At 46.2% G+C, this 16,189-nt stretch overlaps 1 protein-coding gene across 2 annotated transcripts in view; it reads left to right on the forward strand.

Moving 5' to 3' along the window:
- Positions 1–16,189, forward strand: part of ZMIZ2 (zinc finger MIZ-type containing 2) — a 94,533-nt gene that overhangs the window by 60,256 nt on the left and 18,088 nt on the right. For both annotated transcript variants that reach the window (XM_087706253.1, XM_087706252.1), the window contains exons 5-14: positions 1,126–1,318; positions 3,324–3,569; positions 5,559–5,738; positions 7,819–7,899; positions 10,046–10,250; positions 11,170–11,311; positions 12,526–12,736; positions 13,750–13,855; positions 15,226–15,383; positions 15,667–15,734. In XM_087706253.1, the coding sequence (XP_087562379.1) occupies positions 1,126–1,318; positions 3,324–3,569; positions 5,559–5,738; positions 7,819–7,899; positions 10,046–10,250; positions 11,170–11,311; positions 12,526–12,736; positions 13,750–13,855; positions 15,226–15,383; positions 15,667–15,734 (1,590 nt within the window). The remainder of the gene's footprint in view (positions 1–1,125; positions 1,319–3,323; positions 3,570–5,558; positions 5,739–7,818; positions 7,900–10,045; positions 10,251–11,169; positions 11,312–12,525; positions 12,737–13,749; positions 13,856–15,225; positions 15,384–15,666; positions 15,735–16,189) is intronic.

Below are 16,189 nucleotides of genomic sequence, written 5' to 3' on the forward strand. Positions count from 1 at the left end.
ACGGGTGGTAGCCAGGTGGCATTGGCTGGTGGAAGGAACCCATAGGAGGCCGACCCTGTGTGATCTAACAGGTCTTTGGGAGGTAATTGGCAGCAGGCGGTCTCTCAAGTACCCAGGTCCAATACCATGAAGGGCTTTATAAGTTACGACTAGCACTTTGAAGCGTATCCGGAGACCGATCGGTAGCCAGTGCAGCTCGTGGAGGATAAGTGTAACGTGGGTGTACTGAGGTGCAGCCACAATCGCTCGCGCGGCTGCATTCTGGACGAGTTGAAGTCTCCGAATACTCTTCAAGGGCTGCCCCATGTAGAGCGCATGCCATCTCATAATCACAGGTCTGGCTGCCTAATCTCCCAGACATTTTACTTGTACATCGTCATCTTTCCTTACCTCAGTGGGCATCCCAGCTCCTTCCACTGCGTGGAAGCTGAAGATACAATGGGACTTCTTACTGCATCTCCAAAATATTTTACCAGGACGTAGAAATCCACCCTGCCATTAGCATCTGAGGAATTGGGTTTGGCAACCAGCATCTGGGAGCCTAGAAAGAAGCATGCTTTCTCCGTCTCTCCCTTTTTAATGCTGAGCATCCCACATCTTAATTATATTTCTTGATTTCCTGTGATCTTTTACTTGCCCCACGCATGCACGCATATCTGTCCAACCACAGTGCAAAACAACAAAAGAAGTTATCCCAATGTCTGCAGTTATAATTTGGACAGGAATCTCAGAAGCTGAGAGCGATGTAGTTTATGACCAATGTATTTGAGATTAAAATATTCGTAGCCAGTTAAAAAAAAAAACAGGACACAATGCTTGCCCTTCTCTCTGTTCCATTCACGTTTCCTAAATGACACAATTCCTGTACTTGTTTTTCCTCCACTTAGCAGCAGTTCTGAGATCCCTTAATTCAGGGGTCTGTGGACCAGCACCAGTCTGCAGCATGCCAGCAACCAGGCCGTGCAAACAAGCAAAGCCCCATCCACAGGATACAGGCAGCATGCAAACCCACGCCTTCTCCAGACTGCGGGATGGTGGGGAGGATTTCCAATACTAGATTGTGGCCATCATTAGAGTGTATCATGAGCATGTGCCATCTGGCTATAAACCCTGTCTTTTCTCTAGTTATGCAGGGAGCCCAAACGGCCCAGGGGGAATGGGCATTCCTTCTCATACTGGGAGACCCCCGTCAGACTTCACCCAAGCAGCCGCTGCAGCCGCTGTAGCAGCTGCGGCTGCTACAGCCACGGCCACGGCCACAGCCACAGTTGCTGCCTTGCAAGAAAAGCAGAGCCAGGAGCTGAGTCAGTACGGAGCGGTAAGCTGAGCATGCTTGTTTAATGTGGGGTAAGAGTGATGGAAAGTGCTAACCAGATGGAAGAAGAGACACATGATGGGGGAGATGTGCCATCTATTTATACTTTGTGATACAAATCCAAGAGGCAGAATTATGAAGCGTTCAGTAGCACCTACCCAAAGATGGTGCCACTTCAGAAAGTCAAGGAATCACACGCAGCCAGTCCACAAGTCACAGGTTGTCCATTCCTGGAATACTCAATGAGCATAAACTCTCTCCTCCTCTTTCCGTTCTCTGGCCAGAATATGGGTTGAAGTCAAATAATGAAATTGTGTGAATAATACAGGGCAGCAGGGCTGTGTGGTTTTTTTGGAAGTAACTGAGGAGTTCCTGTCACCATGAACAATGAACAGAATAAGAGTTGGGAGGGACCTTGGACTGTATACCATTTCAGACAAGCGACTGAACAGTCTCTTCTTTAAAGCTTGCAATGATGGAGCATCCACAGCTTTAGAAGGCAAATTAGGAGGTAGATTTCTTCTCTTTTCCTGCAGAGATTAGACACAGGGGTGAAAGCCATAGTGAGAGCCATTAGGTAGAAGGAAATTTCATTCGACGTATCCATAGAGAGATGTTCAGCCGAGAGATGATATTCCCTCTCATGCTTAGAAAATCAGGTCTTTGTAGTCATCTGCAAGCAAGTCAGGATCACGGCATTCTATAACGTTGATCAAGGTGATCTTCAAACTTTCTATATGGCTCCCTGTGAACATCTGAAGCCCGGCTGCACAAGTGTCAACTCTTCCAGTTTATTGTTTGTTTTGACCGGCAACTTACGCTACATCCCAAACTATTTCTCCTTGGCTTTTATTTGGCTTTTATCTTCCTTTACTGAAGTGCCAGAGATCTTTTGTGTACGATTGGACACAGGGTCATTCTTTGGATCTAGCCTTCAGCAGCAGCTTCAGGGCATGGGCTGTGCACATAACAAGGAGACAACCACTGGTCTATCAAAGCTAGCATAGCCGATGTAGAAAAATAATAAATCCTGGTAGTCAGAATACACAAAAAGGAAGGGTCATTAGCTGTTTGGCCCCAAATCTACGCATCAAAATGAGGGGCCTGGTAGTTGTTCACTGTGAAATGAGCAGAGTCAACTTTGCGAAGTGTTAGAGTTGAAACAATTGTGAGCCCAAAGTGAGGAACCTGCAAATGAGACTGTTATGGCTGACAATTGATGTGCCATTTCGTGTGTCTGCCTGGTGCTGAATGCCAGCTGAATTATTGTTATAGTTTATAGTTTTATTGATTTGTATGCCGCCCAGTCCCGAAGGACTCCGGGCGGCTTACAGTAAAACAAGGGAGGGGGAATAATACACAAACAACATTAAAATATATAACAATCACAATCCTCCGGGGGGCTGGATATATCGAGAGCCCCCCGGCCTGCTGGAGCAGCCAGGACTTAACAGCTTTGCGGAAGGCCGGGAGGGTAGTAAGGGTCCAGATCTCCACGGGGAGATCGTTCCAGAGGGCTGGCGCTGCAACAGAGAAGGCTCTCCCCCGGGGAGTTGCCAGCCGACATTGGCTGGCAGATGGAATCCGGAGGAGACCTAACCTGTGTGATCGAATCGGTCTATGGGAGGTGATCGGCAGGAGGCGGTCTCTCAGGTACCCAGATCCGATGCCATGAAGGGCTTTATAGGTAACGACCAGCGCCTTGAAGCGGATCCGGAGACTAATGGGTAATCAGTGCAGCTCACGGAGGATAGGTGTAACGTGGGTGTACCTGGGTGCACCCACAATCGCTCGCGCGGCTGCGTTCTGGACCAGCTGGAGTCTTCCAACACTCTTCAAGGGCAGCCCCATGTAGAGCGCATTACAATAATCCAGAATTGAATAGAAACATTAGAACTGTGACTACTGTAACATCCAGCATGGTGTAGTTGAGCCTACATACCCATTTCCCTAAATCTAGCTTTGGGTAGGATCCTATTTAACTTCTTCCCCTTTTCTTTTCCTGCAGATGAGTGCTGGGCAGCCTTTCAACAATCAATTCCTCCCTCATTCGGGGCCTCGAGGACCAACCGGGATGAATCCAGCCAACATGTTGAACGCCTCCGGGATGTCACCCATGAACATAAACACAGCGAGGAGTCCCGCAATGAGCGCCCTGTACGCTGGGCAGAGGATGCCACAGCATGGCTACCCTACCCCACCACAAGGCCAGCAGATACCCCGGCAAAGTGTCAAGAGGACTTACTCCAACGAGGTGTGTATCAAAGGTGGAAGGGTTTTTGGAGCTCAAGCTTTGGAGCCTAAAGTTACAACCTGCATCCTTTGCCAAGGAGTGTCAGTTTCCCACACATCTGAATGTCATTCCATTGTGCTGTCATTCTAGAATGTCTAACCAACCTGACCTTTGAGGACTGGGCATACAATTCCAGTATGCCAAGGGTGAGAGGACAGGAGCGGGGTGATTGTGTTTGAGAAAGTAAAATCGCTGAAGCAGCCTAAGACAAATAGAAGACTTATTCACAAAAAGAAGTAGTGAAGGAATAGGAGTTACACTAGAATTAAGGAAGAGTGGTGTAGTAAACAGTGAATACTAGCTTTTGAGTACTTGTGGGTGTGTTGCCTAGAGACCAGGTCACAGAGCACAGACTTTGCAGAAACTAGTCAAAATCTCCCAACATCCAGCTACAAGGGCTCAGTCGAATGAAAAGGAAAGGATAAGGCGGAACAGGAAGGGAAGGAACCTGGGATTCTTCCTACCCAAAATTATAGCAGTCCTCGACTTACAACAGTGGCATTTAGTCACTGTTCAAAGTTACAACAGCACGGGAAAAAGTGACTGATGACCATTCTTCACAGTTACAACCTTTGCAGCATCCCCATGGCCATGGGATCAAAATTCAGGTGCTTGGCAACTGACTCATATATATGACAGTCCCGTGTCCCAGGGCCATGTGGATCCCCTTTTACGACCTTCTGGCAAGCAAAGTCAACGGGGAAGCCAGATTCACTTAACAAACTAACGTAACAACTGCAGCGATTTACTTAACAACCATGACAAGAAAGGTCGTAAAATGGGGCAAAACTCACTTAACAAGTGTCTCACTTTAACAACAGAAATGTTTGACTCGCTTGTGGTTGAGAGCTACTTGTACTCCCAGTTTTGGAGCTCACTAACCTGGGCTCCAACCATAAAAGAATCCGTGGCATCAAAATAGCAAGAGATAAACCGAAAGAGCGAATCCCAGGAAAGGATGTTAGAATTATTAAGTATGTTGGGCATTCTGGGCTCCCTCCTGAAACATTGATAACTGCCAATTTCCTGGGTCTGAAGATTTCATTCAGGCTAAAAATGAGTGAAAAAGCGTGACCCGTCAAAACCGCGCTCGACTAAGCCGCGCCCGATTAAACCGCGTCGCTGACGTCATCAACAGGGCGACAACAGCCAGCGCGGAGAAAGAAGGGCGCTTTAAATAGCGCTTTGAAAGCAAGCCGATTCAACTTAAGGTAAGGGTTAGGTTAAGGGTTAGGTTTAGGGTTAGGTTTAGGGGGGTTAGGTTTAGGTTTAGGGGTTAATTTTAGGTTTAGGGTTTACAGCGTGCTTCTGTCTCCGCGCTGTTGTCGCCCTGTTGATGACGTCAGTGACGCGGTTTAGTCGAGCGCGGTTTTGTGGTGGAACCGTGAAAAAGAGCCTAGCAGTTAACATTCTTGGTCTGATTGGGCTACAATTAGGAAACTTGTTAGTCTCTTAACTGGCTGAAGCGGTGCCCTTGCTGAGTCGTTTAGTCTCACTGACAGTACCCCGATACAAGATGGCAGAGACCACACCTGCCACCCTCCAATCAAATCTAGAAAAGAAATTAACGCCAGGAGATGTGGGGGCATCCAGCAGAGTTCCCCATAACGTTTCAGCACAGAGGTGAGCCATTTGCAAGCTACCCAGGCCCCCACCCCACCCCACCCCAGCATTTATCTGAGGCTCCCAGAGCCAGGGAAGATTGGGTGGGACAAACATTTTTCCAGGATTTGATGGGCTATGGGGCCAGTGGACAGCAGAGACACAAGACACCCTTAAACCACTCCCAGTTGACTTTCCCAGGAGGTGCCTAAACTCACTGAAACCTTGATGTGCTTCTTGTTAATCCCTTCCTCGATTTATTACTTTGAAAGCAGTTTACAGATTTAGGCAACGTCAATGTATGTGACTATCACTCAGCTGCCTTTTTTTTTTCTGGATCTCTTCCAGGGTTATCCAGGACAACAGTATATGCAAGGTGGCCAGTATCCCTCTCAAGCCGGACAGTATGCCACGAATGTGCCTCAGCCATCTGCTCCATCCCCCTCCTATCCTGGTCACCGGTTGCCACTGCAACAGGGAATGAGCCATTATCTCTCTGCCTCCAGTACTAGCGGCCCATACTATAAGGTACTCCGTTGCTATGGTAACAAGCTGTACCAGATTCTCAGTGAAGGTGAAAGAGACCTACAGACATTCATTCTGTAAGGAGAGAAAGCAGATTCCTAATGGAATGATGAATGCATCAAGAGAGCATCTCCCTAAGGAAGGAGGGAGATATATCTATATTTCCGCTGGCTTCTCGCTATTATTCTGATGATTTTGTAAGGAAAGCCACCCTCCCTCCTGGATGGCCTTCAGATGTGGGATCTTCAGCTCCCAAAATTCCGGGCAATGATCTTGGAGAATTCTAAAGCGGGAAGCTCACAATCCCGAAAATAGTCAGTTGGGGGAAAGAGTGGCTTTAAGGTCCTAATAAAATATTATGTTCTAATCCTCAGCTAGAAGTCGTAAGAACAACTCTTCCCAACCAGAGTCAGTGCAGGTTGATTGAATAATTTCACAGGGCAGAAGAAAATGTTCTCTCCAGGTTATACAGCAAGCCAGCAATAAAGGGGAAAAAAAAACCCACATTGTTTCTTGGGACTTAAGCCAATGCAGTCAATTGTGCCTGGGGAAACTGGATCTAGATCCGTTTTCTGTTAGTTCACTTAACCCCATCTCACACCTCTTGAATCTTCAAGTTGTGCTGAAGTATAATTTAGGGTTGTTGTTTTTTGTCTGGTTTACTGCACTGTATGAATCTAGCCTTTTGTCATTTGAAACCTTGGTTGCAGCTTAGTACGACCGTCCTCAGTCTGGCTCTCTTTCAAATAGATTTGATTTCCCTTCTCCAAATCCATAGCCAGCATAGTCTTTCGGTAGAAAAGCTGCATCCCTCTGCAGAGGACCCTGTTGGGCAAGGCTATCTTTCCATACTGTGCGAGCCCAACTAAGGTACACATTGGTGTATTGCAGTGTTTCTCAACCTTGGCAACTTGAAGATGTCTGGACTTCAATTCCCAGAATGCTGGCTGGGGAATTCTGGGAGTTGAAGTCCAGACATCTTCAAGTTGCCAAGGTTGAGAAACACTGGTGTATTGTATAGATGCAGATGAATGGATGTTTCTTTAGTACAGTCTCAGTCCAATAGAACAATAATGCTATAGTATATACTGTACAGGTAGTCCTTTATTTACAACTATTAGTTTAGTGACTGAAGTTACAATGGCACTAAAAAAAGTTACTTAAACAGGTCGTCACAGTTACACCACCACATCCTCCCATAGTCACATGATCAAAATTCAGGCACTTGGCAATTAGTATATGCTAACAATGGTTATTTACAATCTTCCCAGCTGTTTTTGTTTTTTTTTTGAGCAAAATCGATAAGGGAAGCCAGATTAATTTACAGGCCATTTCATATCAGTGATTCGCTTAAAACTGAAGACAAAAAAAGATTTTAAAATCGGGTGCAACTCACTAAATAGCCTTGCTTAGCAGTGGAGATTTTGGCCTCAATTGTGATCATAAGTTGAGGACTGCCTGTACTAAGAACAAGAGTTACATAAACATAATATGGGTGGAAGGTCTCTAAATCAGACCTGAGAGAAAATTCTATAATGGTTAGGCAATTCCAAGGTGCTGAGATGTTTAGCTGGCTGCATGCTCCACTCGCTTCCCTTTTGTTAGGGACTTGATTCATCTTGTTTGCTGTTCAGTGTCCTGTATTCAACATTTAAGAAGCACACAACTTGTAGAATTGGCTCCTAACAATAGTTCATGCACATCAAACTCTTTGGACAGAGATTTCAAGTCAACAGTTCAATGCAGCTAAGCCCGCTTTGGGGCTGAAGAAAATTGATTAAAAAATTACTAGCAGGGGTAGTAATTACTCTTGGGATAAAATGAGGCTAGAATTATGCCCTGCTTAGTATCCTTTGAAGCAACATTTCTCAACTTTGGCACCTTTAAGATATGTGGGCTTCACCTCCCATGCTGGCTGGGGAATCCTGGGACTTGAAGTCCATCCATCTTAAAGTTGCGAAAGTTGAGAAGTACTGCTTTGGAATCAAGGTGGAATGGAATTGGATTGACGGATAACTCCTGCCTTGGGAATCAGGGCCCAGATTACTCTAGTAACAAATGTTTTTGACTTTTCTCTTTCTAGCCTACTGATCAGTTCAATGGTCAAAATGCCAATTTTAATGGTGGAAACTTCAATACCTATGGACAAGCTACTATGAATGGGGTGAGTTCTATTGTTTGCTCCTGATGAGGCTTTCTAAGGTATTTGGCAATAATGTAGCACCGTGGTGGCACAGTGGTTAGAATGCAGTATTGCAGGCTAACTCTGCTGACTGCCAGCAGTTCGATCCTGACGGGGCTCGAGGCTGACTCAGCCTTCCATCCTACTAGTAAAACGACGGCCTAGATAGTGGGGGACAATATGCTGATTCTGTAAACTGTTTCGAGAGGTCTGTAAAGCACTGTGGAGCAGTACATAAGTGTTATTGCTAGATTCCAGGTGTTACCTCTCTGCTGTATTTCCACAACTTCTGAAGGCAAACTGTTCCACTGATTGGATTTCAGGATGGCTTATTCATAGGTTTTTCCATAGAGTCACAAAGTTCTTCCACCTAGAAGATACCTTCACACTTTCCCTCATTCGTGCATTTCTCTTTCCTTTTGCACACACACAAAAAAATGACACATTGGGTCATTTTTCTTGTATCCTAAACAGAATTGAAGCAAATGGTGCATCATGTAAGCAAGACTTTGGCTTTGCGTATTTTTATATTAGCTTAGAATTACCATCCACCTCTTGCTGGGTTCATTTCTTGATTGGCATCTTTTCCATTCTTATCCCACTTAAAAAAAAAACGGAGAAACACTTTTGCTGAGTTAAAGAAAGGGCATAATGTGTTAACAAGAGGTTGCACTCACTTGCATCTTTTTGCAAGGTTATTTTTGTCCATTTTTAATACTTTTCTCCTGGGCCCAGACACAAGGAGTTAGCTCCTGTTCCCCATTATGGGTTAGAGTTGCCCTTTTCACTCAAAAGAGAATGATGTTATATTTTAACTTCCGAGAGCCTCCCCATGGTGTGGCCAAAGTTGGGTGTATTTTTCTGTTTTTAACTGGGAAAAAATGGACATTTGTGTGTGGGGGGGGATTGGAATATATGCAGCAAGGGAGATGGTTTTCACATGGTAAAAAGCACAGCCTGATACCAGATTTTACAGTCCCCAAAATAAGATACAGGTGTAAACTTTCTCTCTCATCTACAAGAGAGTAGTTTCTAGTGCTTTTCATAAAGTAGGAGAGGGAAAAGGCAAGACGTTGCACATTGATTGAAGTATAAATAGAACTCTTATTTGGTACACAGAGATCACAATGTGACTGACAGTAAATCAGGAAGTCTTGCATCCTTTACGTCCGTGTTTGCACCCACTGCCAGTTCAGCTTGAGAAGGCTGACATGCAATATTTTTAAGGTGGTCTATAAAGGTAAAAGGAAATGGTTGCTTCTGTAAAACAAATGGCCCATTCATAGGTGGTTGAGGACTAGCAAAAAATGAGAACAGGCCGACCACCACAGACTACAATAGAAAAGTCCGAAAGAGGAAACCAGCCATGTAAAAACAAACTAGGTTCTGCTCACTATTGTGAGTGAATGAAACACTGCTTTGATCTTGCATTGAGAGTTAACATTATTTGACCAGTCCTTGCACGCAAGATTGCAAGAATTGATACTTTAAACTTTAAAACTTTAACTTTTGCAACTTTAAGACCTGTGGACTTCAACTCCTGGCTAGGGAATTTTGGGAGCTGAAGCCCACAAGTCTTAAAGTTGTCAAGGTTGGACCCCCCCCGCCCCCCCGCTTTAAACAGTTTTCCTATAATTCTTCCTATTGCATAATTCTAAGTGCATGTAGTCCTCGACTTACAACAGTTCATTTAGCGACTCTTCAAATTTACAATGAGAAAGGTGAAGCCAGATTCACTTACCAACCGTGTTACTTAACAACAAATGTCTTACCAACATTAATGTTGGGCTCAATTGTGGTCACAAGTTGAGGACTATTTGTAATCCTTTTGGGCAATAATAGTTGGGTGAGGGAGACCCACAAAAAAAAAAAAGGCGAGGAAGCCTCAGCACACAGTCCTGCTGATTTCCCCCCCACTCCTTTTGTATCCATGAGCTCATCTCAAGGATGTTAGTTTGGAAAATATGCACTCAGTAAAATGTAAAATGTCTTTTTCCTGGTTCAATATTCAGAGGACTTTCAACTTGAACTCCACTGTGTAAAGTTTTGGGATTATTTTTACTAGAAAGTGGGCTGAAGGTTCATAAGAGTTGATAACGTCTGAGTTATAATTCTGTTCTCTTTTTAGCCGGGAAGATCTATGCCTGGTTATCCAAGCTCTCCTTTACCTGGTAACCCCACACCTCCGATGACCCCTGGAAGTAATATCCCTCCCTACATGTCCCCAGGACAGGATGTGAAGTCACCATTCCTTCCAGACATCAAACCTAATATGAATTCTCTGCATCCTTCTCCATCTCCCAACATGGGTTCTTTGCATCCTTCTCCATCTGGTAAGTCTTAGACGCTGAGAAAGCCCTTCCAATCTGGCTGGTTTATGGGTTCTCCCAGCTAAAGAGGGTATGAGACATCATTTAGTAATGACAATTCACTGGTTAATTGATTTACTCCATTTACAATATTTGTAGATCATCTCAGTTGTGAAACTTGGGGGTAGCACACAATAAGATAAGAAAACCAACATAGCATTCAAGTGGCAAAGCTTTTCTTGACTGTACCACTTCCGTTTTGCAAAACACACACATTTTTTTTTAGCAAGAAAAAAATCATTCAGGACGTCTCCCTCATTATTTTTTTAAGGAGCAAAGGCACCTTTCCACAAAAGATATTTGAAAAACGAGGCACCCAGTTCACACAGGTGTGTCTGTACAACGCACCCCTCAACTCAAAATGGTTGAGTCCTGGAGAGAAATTTCCCCTCTGGATTCTACATATTGGCTGGGCTCTCCGGACCAAGATTTGAATTTGGGACCACTTGCAGAGCAATGGAATTTTGGGGGCGAGGCGTGTTCCGTGGCAGTTAAGGAATGGCAGTTTGATGCTGGGGGAGGGGGAAAATCTTGAGAGACTTCCTTAACTTGCAGTGGGAATAGAAAGGAGAGCGAATGCCAAAATCCGTTTCCCAAATGCTTGCAGAATTCAACAGAATTAGGGGGAGGAAAGGAAACGACAGCCCTGGTGGAGTCACGGCAGAAGCCAGGCCTGTTCTTCACCCCACCTGCGGCACTTTCCCACCTGGCTGCCCCTTGCCATGCCCCACGGCCCAGCCAATCTCTTACTACGTCCCCTGTTGCTGGGTCAGCCTGGCTCCCTCCACGCCTGCCTTGGCTCCTCTGCCCCATATCATCCCTGCACCTATGGCTGTGCACCTCCCGCTCATGATCAGCCCACTCTCTTTTCTTGTCCCACCAGGAAACCCTTGCGATGAGTTGCGTTTGACCTTCCCTGTAAGGGATGGTGTAGTGTTGGAGCCTTTCCGCCTCCAGCACAACTTGGCGGTCAGCAACCACGTCTTCCAGCTCCGGGACTCTGTTTACAAGACCCTGATGCTCAGGTGAGACCCTGTGATGATTTCCCTAAGTCCATGCTATTAAGTAAACGTATCACCTTGTTCCTTCTCTAGCCTAGAATTGGCTTCTGCCGCCCTGATCGTTAAGTAATAGGCAGCTTTTGAAAGATAGTCGAAAGCTGAATCCAGAATACTTTTTTTAGTGGTGAGCTGGGAGCAGGGGATAAACTAGAACTTACTCCATTCATTGCTTTTGAGCCCACATTGGAACAATGTAAAAGAGCAAAGCTCTGAACTGTGTTATTTGCCTCCTAACGTCAACAGTTCTGAAAACCACAAAAGGTTCTTTGAACGGGACCTATTTATGATCTCAAGTCCACCTTTCTGTACAGTAGCATATTTCTCTCCCCCCCCCCCTGTTGTTTCTACAGCGTTGGTCCATATCTTCTCTCAGGAGAACTCTGAGAATCATCCAGTTCACCTTTAGGTGGAACATTTTAATTGGCTGTTTTTGCAAAAAGCAGCAACAGGTTCTGCTTTATTCTGAGTCTCTGGGCTGTACCTGGCAATCATTTGAACTCCGTTAGATGCTCTTTCCCAGATAGATGAAAGTTCTGGGAAGAGATGAAAATATTCTGGAGGGGAAAAAAAAAACCAATAATGCAAGTGAGGTTATTCAAGGATTTGCTTTGACAGCTGAGAAACAGTGGAGGAAAAGCAGTAGCGAATCGAAGGGAAAACAGCAGTAGCTATCAGCTAGTTGTTAACGGCTTCATTTCAGTTTATTTGTTGAATTTATGTCCTGTCCATTTTCATACATCTTAACCGATGAAGAAGGAACTTCCCTTAGCTGGGAAAAACAACGTTTTCCCTGTCTCTTTAGGGAAGTGTTTCTCACCACTGGCAAATTAAAGGTGAGAGGAGTCCAACTCCCAGAATTCTCAGCAATTGCCATGCATTCCCAGGGAGAACTCTACAATAGGGTTGAGGAACTCTGCTGTTGAGCCACTACAGTTCTCAGCACCCATCGCTTTTGGCAGTGTTCTTCTCTAGGGCTGTTGGGAATTACACTCCAGCAACACAGTTCTCAGCAGGAATTGAGGACCACAGGTTCACGGCCAAAAGAGATGGGACGAGAGACCATACCAGAGTTTCCTCCCATTGTAAAGTTCTTATATCCCAGGGTCTCCATGCCTTCTCCGAGGCACCATGAGTATTTTCTTTAGAAAGGCATTTTGTGGTTCCTCTCTGCTTCTCAGGCCTGACTTAGAGCTGCAGTTTAAATGCTACCATCACGAGGACCGACAAATGAACACCAACTGGCCAGCCTCAGTCCAGGTCAGCGTGAATGCCACCCCTCTGACCATCGAGCGGGGAGACAACAAGACTTCACACAAACCCCTCTACCTGAAGCAGGTCTGCCAGCCCGGCAGGAACACCATCCAGATCACAGTCACGGCTTGCTGCTGTGTAAGTTCAACTTCTGTTTGTTTGGGGGCTGGTCGTTAGAGTGAAGACGGCAGCTTCTCCGAGCCTCTGTTTTGCTGTGATGGGTATTGATACTCCAGGCTGCTTCGTAACAGGTGGCCATCTGGTTCTCCATTGCTGTTTGTCCTAATTCCCCAAATTCCTGTATCGGCTTTTTCCAATTTGAGGTCTGTTGTGTAGGTGGAAACGGCTACTCTCAAATTCCTTTAGGATACAGAATTCTACAGGACTGCAGTCCCAGCATACTCAGAGGGCCCCAGATCAGGGCCTTCTCTTGGCCGGATGCATTCTGCCTCTTAAGTCCACACTAGTGCAGGAAGTCCAGGATAAAGGGGATGTTTCCTCTTATTTTAAGCCAACTTGAGTTACCTTTGTCATTCCTTGCAGCAGCAAATTCACAAGTGGGTTGTGCGTTACACATGATACCATTTCCTTGTGGAGCAGCTTTTCATTACTATTTTCATTGATTGATCCCGGGGTTCAAATACCCACTTCTCTTTGTTCAGAAGGGCCTTTTTGTCTGTGTGTCAGGCTTGTCCCAACTTGGACATTTAGGAAAGACCTTCAAACTCCCATTTCGTTGAAGTGAAGGGTTCAACATAGTCAAGCAGCTACAGCATAAGCAAAGCTGAATCTGATGATATTGTCATGCAAAGCCCACCCTTTTCCCATCTCCCTGGCCCTTCCCCCCTTGACCAGTCCATCAACGTCCAATCGTATTTCTCCAATGTTTTGGAAACAGCTTTGGAGTTTGGCACCTCTTTGATAGAGTTTTGCATTCTGCTCTCATAGCTCCATCCTTGATCAGCCAGGTCATTCCAGATTGACACCTCTGGTTCCTGCCACCCTGTCACCCCTTCCTCCTTACTTCCCTCCTCCCTCTGTTTTATGGCGGGAAGCAAGACATGCCGAAGATGGCACATCTGACACTGCTTTGTCATGCAATACAACCGGTGAGTGTGCTTAGCCCTGGTGACTTCTCTTCTTTCTTTCAGTCCCACCTTTTTGTCCTGCAATTGGTGCACAGGCCTTCGGTCCGGTCCGTCTTGCAAGGCTTGATCAAGAAGAGGCTGCTGCCGGCTGAGCACTGCATCACCAAAAGTGAGTATCTCTGCTCTTTGACATCTTTCCCCACTTGTAAAATCTGGCCAAAGAGACAGAACTGCCTGGCCCAGGAGAGTCAAAGCCACCAGCAGAATTCCTGCAGAGTTCCATTGGGCTGGGATCAGAGATGCATGACACAAATGTATAGCTCAGGAGAAGGGTGGGAAATCTCCATGCTTCCCTTAAGTCAGGGAAGACCCAATGAGAATGCGCCGGATTGGATAAGGCTGTTCTGAAGACCACACCAGAGAGTGTAGAGCAGGGGTGTCCAACCTGACAGCTTTAAAACTTGTACACTTCAATTCCCAGAATTCGCCGAGCTGCTAAGCAAATCTGACTTCCCTCATTGACTTTGCTTGCCTGGGGAAGTCGCAAATGGAGATCATGACCCTGGGATGCTGCAGCCATCGTAAATACTTAGTGGTAGCCAAGTGTCCGAATTTTGATAATGTGACCACAGGGACACTATGACGATTGTAAGTGTGAGGTCATAAATAACATTTTCCAGCACTTCCTAACTTTGAATAAATGTCTGCAAGTCAAAGGCTACCTGTAAGGAGGGCCAAATTATCAGATGGGTCAGGGAATCTCTTATTATTGTTAGCTGAGGTTGGAATACTGTGTGTCAGGTTAGACCCGTGATTGTGAACCTGTGGCACGCAGAGCCATTTCTGAGGGCACACGAGGAGTTGCCCTGTCGGCTCCAGTGCACCTGCGCCTGCTGGCCAGCTGATTTCAGCTGGCTGTTTTTGAGGCGTTTTTTTGTCCTCCAGAGGCTTCAGCAAAGCCTCCTGAAGCCTCCAGAGGGTAAAAAACAGCCCAACATGCAAACTGGAAGTTGGAAAATGGTCCATTTGTGGCCTCAGAGGGCTTCCGGGGGCGGGGGGAGGCCATTTTCTCCCTCCCCAGGCTCCTAGAAAGCTTCCGGAGCCTGGGGAGGGCAAAAAACAGGTCCTCCATGCCACTGCACACCAAAAGTGGGGTGAGAGCAGGGGGGGCACATGCACGTGCGTGAGGGGTCATGCAAGCATGTGCGGGGGGGAGGGTGCACACACGCACAGCTCCCCCTCCCCCCCGTGATGGCTAACCTAACGAAAAGGTTAGCCATCACTGGGTTACAGCATGGGCAATTTGTAGAGGTGGGAAAAGCCAAAACTTTGGCTTTCAAAGCAATAAGAAAAGGCCTCCCGTGTCCTGATTTCAACCCTTTCCCAATTCTGCTGGCCATCACCGCTCCCAGCCCACTGAGTTGCGTAGAAACATAGAAGCAGAAAAGTGACATCATAAAAAGTCCCAGTGGTCTTTCAGATCTGCCCTTGGTCCATTGGGTCTGCATTGACACCTCATTTTCCGCTTTCCATCCTTAGTCAAAAGGAACTTCAGCAGCGGCACAATCCCCGGGACTCCGGGTCCAAATGGCGAAGATGGTGTGGAGCAGACGGCCATTAAGGTGTCTCTGAAGTGCCCCATTACTTTTCGGAGAATCCAGCTTCCCGCCAGGGGTCACGACTGCCGGCACATACAGGTGAGTCTCTGATCAGCTCCGAAGTCTTGCTACCCTCTGGCCAACAGAGAAGGGTAGGATCAGAGACCTGCAGCAAGAATGAACTGCCAAAAAAAAGGAGATGGGCGGTTGAAGGAAGAGAGGGAGAAAACCCCAATCATTGGTTCTTGTGGAAGGGGAAGCTTTCAGGGGATCCAGTACAGGTTGGGTTAGGGTTAGGACAGTTGCCCTTGTCCCCAAAGCCTTTGGAGTTGTTTTCTAATGCCTTTTGCCCAATGGAGTCCTGCTTTCTTTCTCTCCGCAGTGCTTCGACTTGGAATCCTATCTGCAGCTAAATTGTGAAAGGGGAACGTGGAGATGTCCTGTTTGCAAGTGAGCATCTATATCGGAGGCGGCTGTGGCAAAAACAAAGACATTTGGGATATTAAATCCAAGAAAGGACTTTTGTTAGGAAAGCAGCATACAAGAGAAAAAACCTCTGTGATCGTTTTTCCCAACCTTGGGAACTTTAAGATGCATGGACTTCAATGCCAGCTAGGGAATTCCGGGAGTTGAAGCCCACACATCTTAAGGTTCCCAAGGTTGGGAGGAAATGCTGTGGATTTTTTTCTGTAGCTGTTTATTGTGGCCAGTCTGGGGTGGACACTTCTTAAAACAAGATCTAAAAGCAATAGTTCTTCCATTCCTCTTCAGTGGCACAGCTGTCACAGGGCTACTGGGCTGAAGTCAAGAGCTGCCGACAAAACAGAACACTTTAAGGTTGGCAGTTGACTGACAGCAGCACCAAGGCCCAGCATTAATTCTTGGGCTGGGCTCTACCTCCCGAC

The sequence above is a fragment of the Thamnophis sirtalis genome, unplaced genomic scaffold (assembly GCF_051295495.1).
Source record: "Thamnophis sirtalis isolate CommonGarterSnake01/CBP01778 unplaced genomic scaffold, rThaSir2_p1.2 scaffold_2, whole genome shotgun sequence".
Lineage (NCBI taxonomy): Eukaryota > Metazoa > Chordata > Lepidosauria > Squamata > Natricidae > Thamnophis > Thamnophis sirtalis.